Source organism: Ictalurus punctatus, chromosome 12 (genome assembly GCF_001660625.3).
Source record: "Ictalurus punctatus breed USDA103 chromosome 12, Coco_2.0, whole genome shotgun sequence".
NCBI classification, from domain to species: Eukaryota; Metazoa; Chordata; class Actinopteri; order Siluriformes; family Ictaluridae; genus Ictalurus; species Ictalurus punctatus.
Window position 1 is genome coordinate 31,761,841 of NC_030427.2, and position 17,369 is coordinate 31,779,209.

A 17,369-nucleotide genomic window follows, 5' to 3' on the forward strand; every position below is an offset into this window, starting at 1 on the left:
TGAGGGTAACTTCATCATGGTGGTCGTCAATGTACTGTAATAATAAGCAACTTCATAGACCGTTGTACATTTTTAATAAAACTCAATAATAACCAGTTCCCTTGACACACCCCATTAAACATTTATACTGTAAAATTAACCTTTTAATCAGATTCAGTGCAATTCCACAGGAAAACCACAAAAAAAATACTAACACTGAGTAGATTTTCATATTGTGTATGTGTCACATAGATTTAAGGAGTTTCATTATTAACAGGAAGAGAAAACAGATACACTGAATCTCACGAATCTGGAATTTTTATTTTTAATGATAAAATCACTCCTAGAGAATGAGGTCCTTCGTCACATCACCATAATAAAGCTCCATGTTGCTGGACACACAGCGCCCCCTGGGGGTCGGCGACAACAAGAAGACACTCAGCTGAGCACAGGTTTAATGAGTGGAACAACAGACCTATCAGGCAGGTTCAATCAGCTCACGGACCCGGGAAAACGTGTGAAAAATACTGATCAGAACATGAGAAAAGGCCGTAGTTCAGCAGCCCCAGCTGAACATGAGCCGGACCGTAGCTTTCGAACCGGGGACCAGACCTTCCGTCGCTGCTCCTCTGTTGCAGCCAATTACATGCATTTACATGAATGATTTTGCTGAAGGCAGCTCATCAGACCAGAGTCTAGCCGCTACAACGTTTAAAGGAGACTGGATGGACAAGTATAACACGTTTATTCCATTTATTAAAACTGAAGGAGAGTTTTCATGTTTAGAGTGCGTCTGGCTCTAGAATAAGTCATAACATGACGCTGTGATGTTCTTCAACCCAGATCTGTTTATTTTATTTTTTTTAAAACAACAACAAAAAAAACAGCTTTTAGTCTGTTGTATATACATAAATAACACAATGCACAAAGGTACAGAAAATAAAATCAGGAAACTAAACGTAATACAGATCAGTCCATCATAACCACCGCTCAAAATACAGGATATGCGCAGCTTGTTTATCTTATTTATCACGGTCCTCGCATCTATCGCCTGAATTGTCACTAATCCAGCTCGTATTGGCTGAATCCTCAGTGTTCTGCTTTCCCATTGGCTGAATCTTCCTCAGTGCTTTTCCTTGATGCTAGTTCAGCTGGCTTTCAACCGTTTGGAGGACATATCCTGGTCAGGCTCCTCTTTCTCTCGCTTAGCCCCTCCCCCTTGTCCAGTCTGGCCATTAGACTCCGCCCCTACACTCTTTCCCGCCCTAAGCTCTCTCCGTTCTCTCCTCTCCTCCATTTCCTCAATCTCCTCAGCAAACAGAGCCTTCAGAGGAGCCAGCAGGCGCGGGAGAATCCGGAAATCTCCGAACCGGATCTGGAATGAAGTTGAAATAAATTAACATACTGACATACTTCATAAGGATACTACTAAAAACACAGGTGTATGAAATTTTGGGGGGGGTGTAATGAGGTGAGTGGGGGATGGGGGGATTAATAAGGACAGGGGGTGTGAGGTAGGAAGTGATGTAAGGTAAGAAGATACAAGCGAGGAAATGTGTAAAATAAGGGGAGTATGGGGCGAATGAAGTACAAGTGGTTAATAAGGCAAGGGGGGTATGAAGTAAAAGGAATATGAGGCAAGAAAGTATGAGGCGAGGGGGTACTGATGTAAGGAGGCATGAGGAAAGGTTTATGAAGCAAAGCGTTATGAGATGAGAAGAAATGAGGCAACGGAAATAATGAGTTTATGGGGAAAAAAGGGTAAGAATCAAGGGGGCACGAGGCAATGGGGTACCTGGTGAAGAAGTATGAGGTAAGGGGGTAATGAGGAAAGAGGGGAGCGAGGTAAGATTGTATAAGTTAAGGAGAGACATGGTGAGGGTAGTTATGAATTAAGGAGGGATGTGGCGAGGAGGTTAAGAACAAGGGGGGTATGAAGTGAGGGGTATGAGGTAAAGGGATACGAGATAAGTGTATCCCTTTACGAGATAAGATAAGGGGGTACAAGTTACGGGGATAAAGTAAGGAGATGAGGCAAGAGATTACAAGGTAAGGGGTAAAAGGTAAGAAGGGATGAGGCGAGAGGATAAAAGAGGAGGAGGGTACAAGGCAGAGAGATTATGAAGTGAGGGGGTTATGAGGTAAGAGGTAGAAGGTAATGGAGGTACCAGGTGAAGGAATGAATGAATCAAGGGTGTACGAAATGAAGGGGTAATGAAGGTGAAGGGGGTAACAAGGTGAGAATTTTTTTTCTCCTCACTCTCATGTGGTCGAAGGCGACGCCCACACGCTGATTAAAGTCGGAGCTGAACAGAGGGATCTTGGCGTATCTCTGACTGAAGTGGTTCAACATGATAAACTCAGCGTTCATACTCATCCCAATACCGATGGCCTGAGACGTCGTACTGCAGGAGGGACGAGACACACACACACACACACACACACACACACACACACACACGTCATGGAAGACAGGTAGAGGTGGAACGATACATTGTGGCCTTGTGAGATTCACATTCTATTCATTATTAAAGTAATGCAGTTCCACTGATTGAACACCAGGGGTCCCAATCTGAACAACCCATAGAGTTGAAATACAGAGCGCCCGCTGGTCACGTGATCTCGTTCTTTCAGGAAGAACCTGCCAGATAGATGTCTGATAGCACCAGAGGAGATCTGGCATTCTGGAGCTCGAGTTCTGCAGTGGAGCTCACTGTGTTTCAGTCAGTTTTCAGTTCTCACTTCAATTTGTTCTTTCAATCAAATGTTTGGGAGAATTTATAAAAAGGTCATTAATTATTTATATATTTATAAGATATGGTGAACCTGCAGTGCATTTTGTTTACAATGTTAAACCTCAATATTAAACCTTTACAATATTAAACATACAGACAGTGTGTGCAGGTGTTCATATGAATTTGCAGTTGCATATTGTGTGTGTGAATGTGTTTGTACAATGTGTGTATGCAAGTGTAGTATGTGAAATGAGTGTGTGTGTGTGTGTGTATACCTGTGTCTTTTCTCCATGGCCTCCTCTTCCATGCCATCCTCCAGTGTTGCCTCATGGATTAGCAATGTCGCATTCCTTCCTGCAAAACACACACACACACACACACAATTTCAGACTAATGAGTCACTGCTGGCTCTGTAATGCAGAGGTAGTGATGGAGTGTACGTGTCTCTCTGGGGTTGTTAGTGGAGTTTGGGCAGATCAATAACTCTGTGTGTGTGTGTGTGTGTGTATGAGAGAGAGAGAGAGAGAGAGAGAGAGAGAGAGAGAGAGAGAGAGAGAGAGAGAGAGAGTGTGCGTGTGTGAGAGAGAGAGAGAGAAACCTCACAAACACACCACAGCCTTAAAGACTCTGTATTCCAGCTTCATTGATTAAACCAGAGTAAGAGTGTGTGTGTGTGTGTGTCTCACCCATCTGTGTGAGTGCGTCACATGGCATGGTGTCTCCAGAGAAGACAAGCTGCCAGCCAGACTGATGGGTCAAACTGCAGGCATACGCATTTTTACAGTGTCGCACCAAACATGTCTGAAACTGTCTCACACACACACACACACACACACACACACACACACACACACACACACACACACACACACACACACACACAGAGAGAGAGAGAGAGAGAGAGAGAGCTTTAACCCCTTCCACACATGACTAATACACTTTATTATGATGGAGTATTAGTCCTACCTTAGCGAGGTCATTCCTCTTCAACAGAGCCTGAATAAAGGATTTGGTCTTGAACTTGGGCACTTCAGCTCCCTCACATAGACACTTCGCAGGGATGAAGCTGAATACATACACAAACACACACACACACACACACTGTATTAACTCTAGAGCCTGACCATCTGAATAACTCCAGAGCCCTTATCAAATGCATTACCTCTTGAGCTCTGTCCAACTGTGCTAACTCATGATAACCTTGATCAATGAACTCTAGAGCCCTGACCAACCACAGGGACTCTAGAGCCCTGACCAACCACAGGGACTCTAGAGCCCTGACCAACCACAGGGACTCTAGAGCCCTGACCAACCACAGGGACTCTAGAGCCCTGACCAGCTTAGAGCTCTGACTAACTAACTCCAAGGCAACGATCAATTGCGTTAACTCCAGAGCCCTGAGCAACTGCACTATTTCTAGAGACCAGAACAACTTTGATAACTGTAGAACCCTGACCAGCTGTGTTAATCCTAGAGCCTTGACCAACTATCTCTAGAACCCTGATCCACTGTGATCATTCGAGAACCCTGACCAACTAACTCCTGGTCAATCCAATAATCATTCCAGACATGTCTGGTGTCTGACGCATAATCAAACCTTCATATACTTGCCAACGGCATGCAGATCACTTCAAGCTTTATGCAACAGTCACACCTACTAACTTTGGAAAGTGTGGCCTAGAGGGGCAGCCTCTGTGTGCCATCACTGAAGAACGAGGTGTGGCTTGAGGCAGAACACAGTGGGTATAGTGTATGCAGTGTGGTTTAGGACAGAGCCCTTACTTGACATGGCTGAGGATCTCCTGGCAGTGATCGTGGTACTGATTGAGCCATGTCATGATCTGAGCAGGAGCTACCAGATACACAGGAGTAAAGGCTTTACCCATGATCCTCTGCAGAGAGACAGAGAGAAGATCTTTTACACCAGATGTCTACATGAACGAGAGTCTGTCTACATGAAAATTTGTTTTTAAAACAGAGTAAACAGGTGTGTAGCAGTGAGTGTAGTGATACTGAGCCATGAGGGAGGTGTTAATAAATGGAAATATCTAGTGAAGATTTGTTATGGACTAATAAGTGCACTTACCAGAGCTCGCTCTCTTTGCAACAGCAGGTTAATTAATCCCTAAAAAAACAAAAAATGCGCAAGTTTAAATTTTTTTATATACACATATACAGACAAACACACACACACACACACACACACACACGTATATATACACACTACTGAGTACTGATGAGAACAATCAGGAAATAAAACTAGAAGCAGTAACACCAGCTAGAGTTAGCTCATCAGTATTACACCCAAAAAGCAAGACAAAGACGTTGTGACCAACATGATGCTAACAAGGCACGGAGAGTAGCAGTGCATAAACACAAGCACCTTTCAAAATTGTCTGGATATATTAATGAGGAATACTTCTTAGCTAAATAACATTGCCGAACACAATATTACTGACTATTCCTGATTGAATTATTGAATTAACACTGTCCAGTTCAGAGATCCACTCAGCTCTTCACTGATCCCACACACCGAGTAGATCCCACACACCGAGCACAACCTGATCCAACACACAGAGCAGATCCCACTCACTGAGCACAACCAGATCCCACACACCGAGCACAACCAGATCCCACATACCGAACAGGTCCCACACACCGTGCACAACCAGATCCCACACTGAGCACAACCAGATCCCACACACTGAGCACAACCAGATCCCACACACTGAGCACAACCAGGTCCCACACACAGAGCACAACCAGATTCCACACATCGAGCAGATCCCACTCACCGAGTAAAACCAGATCCCACACACCGGGCACAACCTGATCCAACACACAGAGCAGATCCCACACACCGAGCAGATCCCACTCACTGAGCACAACCAGATCCCACACACTGAGCACAACTAGGTCCCACACACCGAGCACAACCAGGTCCCACACACCGAGCACAACCAGGTCCCACACACCGAGCACAACCAGGTCCCACACACCGAGCAGATCCCACACTGAGCACAACCAGATCCCACACACCGAGCAGATCCCACACTGAGCACAACCTGATCCAACACACAGAGCAGATCCCACTCACTGAGCAGATCCCACTCACTGAGCACAACCAGATCCCACACACTGAGCAGAGCCCACTCACTGAGCACAACCAGATCCCACACACCGAGCACAACCAGATCCCACACACCGACCACAACCAGGTCCCACACACTGAGCACAACCAGGTCCCACACACCGAGCAGATCCCACACTGAGCACAACCAGATCCCACACACTGAGCACAACCAGGTCCCACACACTGAGCAGATCCCACACTGAGCACAACCAGATCCCACACATCGAGCAGATCCCACTCACCTAGTACAACCAGATCCCACACACCGAGCACAACCTGATCCAGCACACAGAGCAGATCCCACACACCAAGCAGATCCCACTCACTGAGCACAACCAGATCCCACACACTGACCACAACCAGATCCCACACACCGACCACAACCAGATCCCACACACCGAACAGGTCTCACACTGAGCACAACCAGATCCCACACACTGAGCACAACCAGATCCCACACATCAAGCAGATCCCACTCACCGAGTACAACCAGATCCCACACACCGAGCACAACCTGATCCAACACACAGAGCAGATCCCACACACCGAGCAGATCCCACTCACTGAGCACAACCAGATCCCACACACCGACCACAACCAGATCCCACATACCGAACACAACCAGATCCCACACACCGACCACAACCAGATCCCACATACCGAACAGGTCTCACACTGAGCACAACCAGGTCCCACACACCGAGCAGATCCCACACTGAGCACAACCAGATGCCACACATCAAGCAGATCCCACTCACCGAGTACAACCGGATCCCACACACCGAGCAGATCCAGATCCCAATCACCAACCAGATCCCACACACTGCGCACAACCAGATCCCTCACATCAAGCAGATCCCACACACCGAGCACAACCAGATCCCACAAACCGAGCAGATCCCACACACCGAGCACAACCAGATCCCACACACTGAGAAGATCCCATCCAAAGACCCAAGCCTGAGTGTGTTTGTGTGTGTGTGTGAGAGAGAGAGAGACACAGAGAGAGAGAGAGAGAGAGAGAGAGAGAGAGAGAGAGAGAGAGAGAGAGAGAGAGAGACACACACACACACACACACACACACACAGAGAAAAACAGACAGAGAGACCGCACTAACCGTGTGATGATCAGCGTGAATATGAGACACAAACACTGTGGACAACTTGACCAGCATCTCATCCACACCGTTACCGTACTGACGGCACAACTGTCCAAAGGTGCCTTCTCCGCAGTCCAAAAGCAGAGACTGGGTGGAGCTACAAAACACATACAGTTTGAAGAATTAGAAAATAAACACACACACAATTCGTGTTAGACTGTTTAACAGTGTTTCTCTACCTGATATTAACCAGAGTGCCGCTGACATTTCTGATCTTCATGGGCAGAGCTGATCCCGTCCCCAAAAATACCACCTCGGGGTACCGCTCTACCTTACCTACACACACACACACAAACACACACACACACACTCTAGATGAGCCCAATCTTAAATCTACAAACACTAATTTAAACGCTAGTTCAAGCTTACATGCATCAACTCTAGCTAGATAAAATCTTAAATCTGGAATATAAACTCCACGCTAGTACGATGCGAGGTCTGAAACGTAAACTCCACATGCTAGTATGACACGAGGTCTGGAATGTGAACTCTAAACACTAGTACGACGTGAAGTCTGGAATGTAAACTCTACAAGCTAGTACGATGTGAGGTCTGGAATGTAAACTCTACAAGCTAGTACGATGCAGCTGTTTGTGTTCAGTTCCCAGCTTTTTGGACGGAGACTGGATGACACAATGCAGCGTATGATCACACTGAAACACCACACAGTCAGCCTGAGTGCGGAGATGCGGAGACGAGCGAACAAGGGTCAGCCGAGGCCACGGCTGAGAAAATGAAACGACAGCCAACATCAGTCTTCCTGTCCATCTCTCTCAATCTTGCGCTCTCTCTCTCTCTGTCTCTCCATCTCTCCGTGTGGATGGATGATGACCTCACCGGACAGAACGGCAGAGTCGGTGGTCTGGAAGTGTTTACACTCCTCCACTTCCTGCAGGAAATTTGGCACCTCTGCCGCCTCCTTAACGAATTCCTCTCGGTCACAGGTGGGGATGGCATCACTACAGACACAAACACACACACGTCTGAGCAGTTCTGACAGAAACCTAATAGCTAAAATCCACTGAAGCCAATCCATCCCCTATTTTGAGACAAATGTGTTGGGACAGAGAGAAATGTATCTAATATAATGTCTTTCTGTTGGAAATCATCCCTTCCTGGGTACAGGACTTGAGTTTAACACCTAATCCAGACTCACTGAAGCCCTGCAAGTCAAGTAGAATAATACAGCATTGATATCCAATGTAATCTTCACTTAAATTAATTTGCCTGTTTGTGTGCGCACGAGTTCTCTAAAATGGAGTTTAATCTACCGCAGGGAAATTTCACATTAAGATGGAGCATGCAGTTTTACTGATACAGTCGAACGTGGAGCAGAGAATGTAAACTCTGGATTAGTGTAATCCTGAACGCAGTGTATGATTTCCAGATCGGAGGGGAATGAACCGAAGGTGAACTACTAAAAAGTGAAGCTTTAGGTGAAGAAGTGAACTTCGCCTAGTCTAGACGAGTCACATCCGGGGTCGGAATTAGATTTCCAGAAGAGCGCAACACTGGGGTCTAGAATTTAAACTCTGGATCGGTCTGGAATACGAGATCTAGAACCTAGGTTATTATAACTCAGGATCAGTATAATCTGGGGTCTGGAATTTATACTCTAAATTTAGTGCAAGACATGGACTCAAAGTCTGTCTGATTTTTAACTACAGATTAGCACAATCCACAATTCAAACTCTAGGATTCTTTAGATTAACATAATCTGGGTTATGGAATTAAAACTCCAGATTAAAATAAACTGTGGACTGGAAGTTAAAGTCTAGATTACTCTAGATTAGTGCAATCTGAAATCTGGAAGTTAAACGCTAGATTAGCACAATCAGGAAGTTAAACCCTAGATTAGCGCAATCTGGGTTAAGTTATTTAACCCTAGTTCAGTGCAATGTGAAGTCTGGAATCTGGACTCTAGATCAGTTTGATTGGAGACAGACTCTCACCGCTGCCACTCTGCTTTGGGTCTGAGCTGGAACTTGAGCAGACACTCCGCTCTGATGTTGGGCACATGCAGCGCAGCCTGAGTCTCCTACAAACAAACAGGTAGATAAACAAGTAAACAAATGAGTAACCAGCACATCTTCTCCAGCTGCACTTGCTGTCGTTGTAAGTAACACCAGCTGTGGAAGTGATGTTCCAGACCCTGAGCGGATGCTGCCGTATCCATCTAAACGTATTCACCTTGGAGGTGTAGTGCTGCAGCTCAGGGAAGACCTCCGAGTGGATCAGGTTCAGCTGTGTTTGGATCTTGTGGCTGCGGATGTTGTGGATGGTGGAGGCCTGCTCGTTCAAGATCAGGTGCTCCGTACTGCAGGAGAACCTGAAACACACACACACACACACACACACACACACACACACACACACACACACCTGAACTAAGCAAATTAAAGTATCTTTACTCCAAGACAGAGACTACTAAAGCTATGAGCATGTCAGTAAATTATCCTCAGAGCAGGCGTGTGTCAGGTGGCGGTTAACCCACCCAGTACCACAGCAACCGACCCCAATGAAGGTTAAAATAATAATAATAAAAAGAATTTTAACAAAGAACTTGTTTACCAACAAAAAAATATATTTTATGTTGAATTATTTGATGTAAATCATAGCCAGACACCGAAATTCCCAAACATGAATGTTATTACATATTTAAACAGACATTTCTTTACCAAGCAGAGATGAGATTGTTCTAGAAATCTGGTTATATGAACATTAAATAAATAAATATAGAATTAAAGAATAACTGTGCACACATTCGTCAGTTCTCAAAGCAGAGCAGTGTTGGCGACAAATTACCCTGAAGCGAACGTGCAGCCCCCCTGGTTAAAGTTTAACCGTTTACAACTGGGTGAGACGGAGTGTGTGTGTGTAAGTAAGTAAGTAAGTGAAAAAAATAAGTAAGTGTCCTCTTAAAGAGACGGTACCTCTCCATCCAGCGCTGGTACTCAGGTGTCTTCAGCACGGACTCCGTGGTCATGTGCACCACCAGGGCGGGGCTGCCCTCCGAACCCCCGCTCTGATACCTAACACACACACACACACACACACACACACACACACACACACACACACACACACACACACACACAGTCAGTGCACTAAGTGGTGGCGCACACACAAAATATAGAGCAAAAATCGATCAGTTTTGCTACCGCATCGTCTTTTCTATTCCAGCGAATACCATCTTGTGACAAATGATGACATCTTTCGATGTATTAACATCTGTCAGGATACAGATGTGTGTTGGGGGGGTAATGTATATGGTTGCTATGGTGACTTGAATAACTTTGAAAAAAATCAATCAAACCTGGCCTGTTTACTTTTATATTCAATTTCATTACATCCTCTTTATTGTGCTACTTGTTTGTTTGTTTATTTTTTTTTAAAGCTGTTAGAAATGTTTGTGGGCGGAGCTGAAATAAACAAAGATCCTGACACCGTTGCCCAGCACCTCAGCATGAAACAACACGAGTGGTGAATTTATCAACGGGACAAAAAATGTTCACAATGAAGAAGGGACCTAGAACCGAACCTTGAGGAACGACCCGTGGATTCTCGTATCAGAGTTTTCCCAGACAGATGGACGTGAATCAAGCACAAGCTCCCTCACCATTCGTTGTTTGGTTTACGTTTTTTTTAAGGCTTTATTTTAATGGTTAAGAGGAAGTGAAGCTGACGTCACCTTCCGAGAACCTGATTGGCGCAAAGCGGCTGAACGAACTGCTCAGAGGGACAGTCGATGACCAGGAACACAGGGCCCGGATCGGCTGGAGTGCACACTTCATCTGGCTGGATCTGAAACACACAGTAAACGTGACTAAATGCAGGTAGAGTCGAAGCTACGTGTACTATATTGCTAACTAGCTAACATCAGCTAGGTACAGTGAGGGAAAAAAGTATTTGATCCCCTGCTGATTTTGTACGTTTGCCCACTGACAAAGAAAAGATCAGTCTATAATTTTAATGGTAGTTGTATTTGAACAGTGAGAGACAGAATAACAACAAGAAAATCCAGAAAAACGCATGTCAAAAATGTTATAAATTGATTTGCATTTTAATGAGGGAAATAAGTATTTGACCCCCTCTCAATCAGAAAGATTTCTGGCTCCCAGGTGTCTTTTATACAGGTAACGAGCTGAGATTAGGAGCACACTCTTAAAGGGAGTGCTCCTAATATCAGCTTGTTACCTGTATAAAAGACACCTGTCCACAGAAGCAATCAATCAATCAGATTCCAAACTCTCCACCATGGCCAAGACCAAAGAGCTCTCCAAGGATGTCAGGGACAAGATTGTAGACCTACACAAGTCTGGAATAGGCTACAAGACCATTGCCAAGCAGCTTGGTGAGAAGGGGACAACAGTTGGTGCGATTATTCGCAAATGGAAGAAGCACAAAAGAACTGTCAATCTCCCTCGGCCTGGGGCTCCATGCAAGATCTCACCTCGTGGAGTTGCATTGATCATGAGAACAGTGAGGAATCAGCCCAGAACTACACGGGAGGATCTTGTCAAAGATCTCAAGGCAGCTGGGACCATAGTCACCAAGAAAACAATTGGTAACACACCACGCCGTGAAGGACTGAAATCCTGCAGCGCGCACAAGGCCCGCTGCTCAAGAAAGCACATATACATGCCCGTCTGAAGTTTGCCAATGAACATCTGAATGATTCAGAGGACAACTGGGTGAAAGTGTTGAGGTCAGATGAGACCAAAATGGAGCTCTTTGGCATCAACTCAACTCGCCGTGTTTGGAGGAGGAGGAATGCTGCCTATGACCCCTGGAACACCATCCCCACCGTCAAACATGGAGGTGGAAACATTATGCTTTGGGGGTTTTTTTCTGCTAAGGGGACAGGACAACTTCACCGCATCAAAGGGACGATGGACGGGGCCATGTACCGTCAAATCTTGGGTGAGAACCTCCTTCCCTCAGCCAGGGCATTGAAAATGGGTCGTGGATGGGTATTCCAGCATGACAATGACCCAAAACACACGGCCAAGGCAACAAAGGAGTGGCTCAAGAAGAAGCACATTAAGGTCCTGGAGTGGCCTAGCCAGTCTCCAGACCTTAATCCCATAGAAAATCTGTGGAGGGAGCTGAAGGTTCGAGTTGCCAAACGTCAGCCTCGAAACCTTAATGACTTGGAGAAGATCTGCAAAGAGGAGTGGGACAAAATCCATCCTGAGATGTGTGCAAACCTGGTGGCCAACTACAAGAAACGTCTGACCTCTGTGATTGCCAACAAGGGTTTTTAAACCAAGTACTAAGTCATGTTTTGCAGAGGGGTGAAATACTTATTTCCCTCATTAAAATGCAAATCAATTTATAACATTTTTGACATGCGTTTTTCTGGATTTTTTTGTTGTTATTCTGTCTCTCACTGTTCAAATAAATCTACCATTAAAGTTATAGAATGATCATTTCTTTGTCAGTGGGCAAACGTACAAAATCAGCAGGGGATCAAATACTTTTTTCCCCCTCACTGTAGTTTCCAACAACCAAACGCATTAAAAACGAATTAAATGTTAAAGTGTAGAGAATTAACGTAGGAAGGTAAAGCTAATCTTGAGAGTGAAAACTAACCTTGAGACGGAAAGTTAACCCATTACACCTCAGAACTTCTTACATCTACTCCACGAAAAATACGATTACGACGTAAGTGCAGGATCTTACCTCCTTGCCCTCGTAGGTGATGCTTCTCCCGTCTTTTAAGGCGGATATGAGTGGTCCGATGGCCGCCGTTCCTCTGCGAGCGAACCACGGGACAGTGTTAGTCACCTACACCGGCACATTTATATAAACACACAGCGTAAAGACTATACAGGATAAAGATAGAGAGAACAAAACATATAAACACTCACACAGGAAGTCCCAGCTCCTTGGCTTTGTGCACCAGGAAGTTGCCTTTTTTCGGGTGCAGCTGTGAGCGAACACAGGAGCAAGTAATCAGAGCTGTACACAGTCACGATGTAAAGCCAGGAAGTGATGGCATGAATGATTATTACCTTACACACGTACGCCACCACCAGCGAGGGGTCCCGGGTGCTCCTCTCTCTGCGTTCTGACATTAAATCACATAACACACACTCACACACTCTTAAACAAAAGGTCTAGATCCATGATTAAGTAAGGGAGTATAAACAGGTTATAAACAGTACTGAAACAAAGCCGGTGTCAGTACCAGGACTTTCTGAGCCATCACTCCCTCTCTCCTCACACTCCTCTGTCTGCCACAGTTCCTTCCGCTGACCACGCCCACTGCCACTCCCACTGCTGCCACGCCTCATCCGTTCTGAACTCCACTCAGCTATACACACACAAAGTCAGACAGAGAAAGAGAAATAGAGGGAGACACAGAGAGAAAGAAAGATTAACAGTGAGACAGAAAGATAGATAGAGAAAGAGCCAAAGACACTGGGTAGGTAGGAGTGACGAGCACTTCCACACTACAGTGCACAGAGTGAACACTAACCAAATAAGGGCACTTGGCTGACGGTCATGGTGTCGTCTTTATACTCGTGCTCGGTGTACGGTCTCACTGCTGCACTCAGTAAACACAAACACACACACAGACAGAGATCATCTCTTAACTGTGTAATCAGATGGGTTTACTCTCAGTCCCAGATCTGACAGTATGGACAGAACGCTCTTACACAGTCTGATGTCGTCCAGTGGTCCGGAGAACACTCGGATAGCATTCAGATATTTCTCCTGAGAAACAAAATAGATTCACAGATGTTAATGAAATGCCTGATCACTGCTGCTGTGCTAGTGCTAGTTTCTGCAGTAGGATTTTCCATTCTCCCAGCTGTCATTCAGCGAGTCAGGGCCTGAATCAGCGAATCTTTGAGCCATGACCAACATTCAATCTTCCGTCTTTCAATGAGTCAGTGTACCAATCAGTGAATCCTTTAATACAAGACTCGCTCCTCTGTTGTTCAGTGACTCAGCGAATGTAAATATTACGTTTTAAGTAACATTATTCTAATGTACATGACTCCACCCATTTGTTTTCTGCTTTAGACAGCGATCAAGCTGCACATTTGGGAAAACGAATTGGTGACAAAACCCAAACAAATCATTTAACTGAACAGAATCAAACGAGTCAAGTCACTGAAAACTAATTAGAAAAAAAAAACAGTGAGAGATCCTTCTGAAGACACCATCTCTTTTTTTTCTTTTTTTTTTTAACAGCAGATGAAACATGAAAAGGAGAAATGAGAGACAGAAACATGTACACACCAGCTGTGGAGGTCCAGACATGACACACTCAGGAACTCCAGTGTCCTTCAGCGTGAGAATCATTCCTGCAAAAGAGGAAATGGAGTTCAACTCAAACAGCAGACACAGTAACATGCAAATAACATGCAGCTGTTCTGCTAGCAAATTACAGGATGCTCCTGATTAAGGGATCAGTGTGATTCTGAGACTGTGTGTGTGTGTGTGTGTGTGTGTGTGTATGTGTACCTGAAAGTCCTCCTACTGTGTCCCAGCTCATGCGAGTCAGGAAGATGTTGTCCAGGCGAGCAGCTCTCAATCTGAGCCATAAATACAGAAACATTTACATATATATGTGTGTGTGTGTGTGTGTGTGTGTGTGGGAGAGAGATCAGACTAGGCATGTTACAGTGTGTAATATAATTATTATTCACACACTCGACTCACTTGTGTTCCTGCATCAGTCTTTGTGTTCCCTCTCCACAGTTAAACAGATATCTGAAAAGAAAAACAAAATGGCCGATGGGGTAGGGCGGCAAGACGGAAGCTTTTTTTAAACTAAAAAGTAAATAAATAATACATCCAATCTCCCAAAACCATGTGGAATAATGTGTTCTGGTCTGATGAGATCAAAGCTGAACTTTTTGGCCACAATACCAAAAGATACGTTTGACACAAAAAGCACAGCACATCACCAGAAGAACACCATCGCCATGGTGAAGTACGGAGGTGGCAGCATCAAACACTGGGGCTGTTTTAATTCAGCTGGAACCGGGGCTTTAATCAGGATGGAGGGAATAATGAATAGCTGCAAATACCGGACAATTTTGGCACAAAACCTTACGGCTTCTGTTCAAACACTTCCGAGAAGAGGAATTTCACCTTTCAGCACAACGACCCGAACCAAACCTCCAGATCAACAAAGGAACAGCTTCACCAATATAAGCTCAAGGTTTTTTGAACTTCCCAACCAGAGTCCAGACCTAAATCCAATCAGAAATCTGTGTGGTGACCTGAAAAGTGTTGCGTACAAGAGACGCCCAAACAATCTGACAGAGTTAGAACGCTTTACAAGGAAGAATGGCCAAATATTGCTAAGTGAAGACACTCCAAACTGACTAACTCTTACCCAAAAAGACTGAATGCTGTGAGAAAATCCAACACTGCTTCATCTAAGTATTCGTTTAGGGGTGTGTAAACTTTTTATATCCACGGTACATGTTCACTAGGGCTTCAGTAAAGTGTAGCTCATTCCTTAAGCAGCAGTGCTGCAGCTGATGATGGAGAACTGAGAGAGATCAGAGGAGAATGGCCAGACTGGTCACATGATCAATCAAATAGCCACTTTTCACAATTATGGTGCGCAGAAAAGCATCTCAACACATTGAAACCTTGAGGCAACAGCAGAAGAGCACATCCTGTCCAACAAGACAGTGGGCACAGGCCGCTACCTGCCTTACGTGTCATGTCCTGAGTTCAGGCTGGTGGTGGTGGTGTAACGGTGTGGGGAATGTGTTCTTGGCACGCAATAAGACTCTTCATACGGACTGCGCATGTGTAATCCATGCGATGAAGAACTGATGCTGTAGTGGTGAGGTTAATATTATTATGGTGTTCCTAATAAAGTGGCCAGTGATGTTTACTTCAGCACTACACCCTACACAGCCACTTGGGTGATGGGGCTCGAGCCTGTGTGTTGTATGTGTGTACAGTTGTTGGTGATGATGATGATGATGATGATGCTGCTTACCGGTTGTACTCGGAGAAAACGTACAGGGACGCGCCGTTCTCGCGCGCCCCCGCGCCTACCACCTGCACGTACACGGTGGACGGCCCGTGCAGGTCCGCATGCTTGCGGCTCTCTCTTGAGCGCACGTGCCGCAACGTGTCCTTGGGTGGCTTCGGTTTCCGGTTCTTGCCCGCGTCCGTGGCCATGGCAACCTCAGATCTACAGCCGGTCAGAGCAGCGGAGACTCGGGGAAAGTTCAGCAGGCGACATGCAATCTGTCTGCACCGGGGGAAGGCCACGTGCATAATAAACAAACAAACACACACACACACACACTGAGGCGCGCGCGGGCGGACAGATTAACTCCCTACATAAACCTTGTAAATAAATTTGTAAATAGATAAATAAATAAATAAACGCGCTTTAATTAAGTTTTAATCCTCACTAGTCCCTCGAACTCTCTACAGCATTACTCAGGACTGAAGCTGTCACTGCACACGTGACCCTGAGGCTGAGCTGGGTTTCTTTTCCGGCGGTTAATGATGACGTCACGCAGGACAACCCACATGTTTATGGGACGGACATCACCACACCGACTGATTTTATTTTTGCTAGCTGTGACGACACAGAATCTGTTTTGCATGTGTTAAATCGTGTACCTTGTTACATTAATAATACAAACAATAATTATTATTATTTATGTTTTTTTATTTCTTTTTCTATGTTAGTTTAAGTTAAAATAAAAGAAAATTAACTGTGAAGTTCCTGATTTGACCGCTGGGTGTCGGCAAAAATATTACTGCATATTCAGTTATTTTATTAGAAATATCTAGACCTACATTAGGGCTGAACTATCTGCACTAGATAGGGTGCGAAATGTGCCCTAATGAGTCCCTATTTGAAATATAGTGTACTACATAAAGTACGAAAGATATCCTATTGCTCCTTCTAGTGCAAATAAAATAAAATAAACAAATAACAGCTACATGGTGCACTGCGTAGGGTGCAGAAGCTTCTGGTTTATACCCTTTATAGTGCACGTGTGAAATGTGGAACTGAAAGTGAAGAACTCCCAGCTGAGCATAATTTAGTCCTCTGTGTAGCGCATTACTTATTTTACAGTGTGGTTTGGGACACACCCACAGTGGAGTGATGATGGTGTTTATGTGGCCTATATACAGTGAATAAGGCGTGTGGTAAATGTTATATGGCTGTTCATTCATTAATATGTAAAGTGTTAAACTGTAGTGGTATAATTATCCCAGGTATAGGGATTTATGGCTCATGAGTGTACTATTTGCCAGATCGATTACATTATCCATCATATTTAATCAAAATAATGTACGTCTAAAGTAACTAATGTAATGTACTAACTGAACATAAATACAGCAGTTAACATTTAC

The 17,369-nt window shown here is 44.9% G+C and overlaps 1 protein-coding gene across 1 annotated transcript; it reads right to left on the reverse strand.

Moving 5' to 3' along the window:
• Positions 1-807: 807 nt before the first annotated feature.
• Positions 808-16,489, reverse strand: elac2 (elaC ribonuclease Z 2). The gene is made up of 24 exons (XM_017481890.3): positions 15,988-16,489; positions 14,685-14,735; positions 14,487-14,557; positions 14,262-14,326; positions 13,673-13,730; positions 13,492-13,560; positions 13,201-13,326; positions 13,025-13,080; positions 12,881-12,939; positions 12,693-12,765; positions 10,699-10,811; positions 9,941-10,039; positions 9,198-9,336; positions 8,960-9,045; positions 7,845-7,966; positions 7,187-7,283; positions 6,966-7,104; positions 4,801-4,839; positions 4,497-4,606; positions 3,681-3,780; positions 3,401-3,521; positions 2,990-3,068; positions 2,240-2,384; positions 808-1,354 (listed from the first exon to the last, which is right to left on the reverse strand). The coding sequence occupies exons 1-24, from the start codon at positions 16,269-16,271 to the stop codon at positions 1,127-1,129; spliced, it is 2,529 nt and encodes an 842-aa protein (XP_017337379.1). The 5' UTR covers positions 16,272-16,489; the 3' UTR covers positions 808-1,126.
• Between the last annotated feature and the right edge of the window lie 880 nt (positions 16,490-17,369).

Excerpts from the sequence above, each read along its gene's own strand:
- elac2 (XM_017481890.3), bottom strand. The coding sequence starts at position 16,271 with ATGCACGTGGCCTTCCCCCGGTGCAGACAGATTGCATGTCGCCTGCTG. Across the intron at positions 14,558-14,684 it reads AGACTGATGCAGGAACACAA|ATTGAGAGCTGCTCGCCTGG; the intron begins GTGAGTCGAGTG and ends TTTATGGCTCAG. Across the intron at positions 12,940-13,024 it reads TGGTGGCGTACGTGTGTAAG|CTGCACCCGAAAAAAGGCAA; the intron begins GTAATAATCATT and ends GTTCGCTCACAG.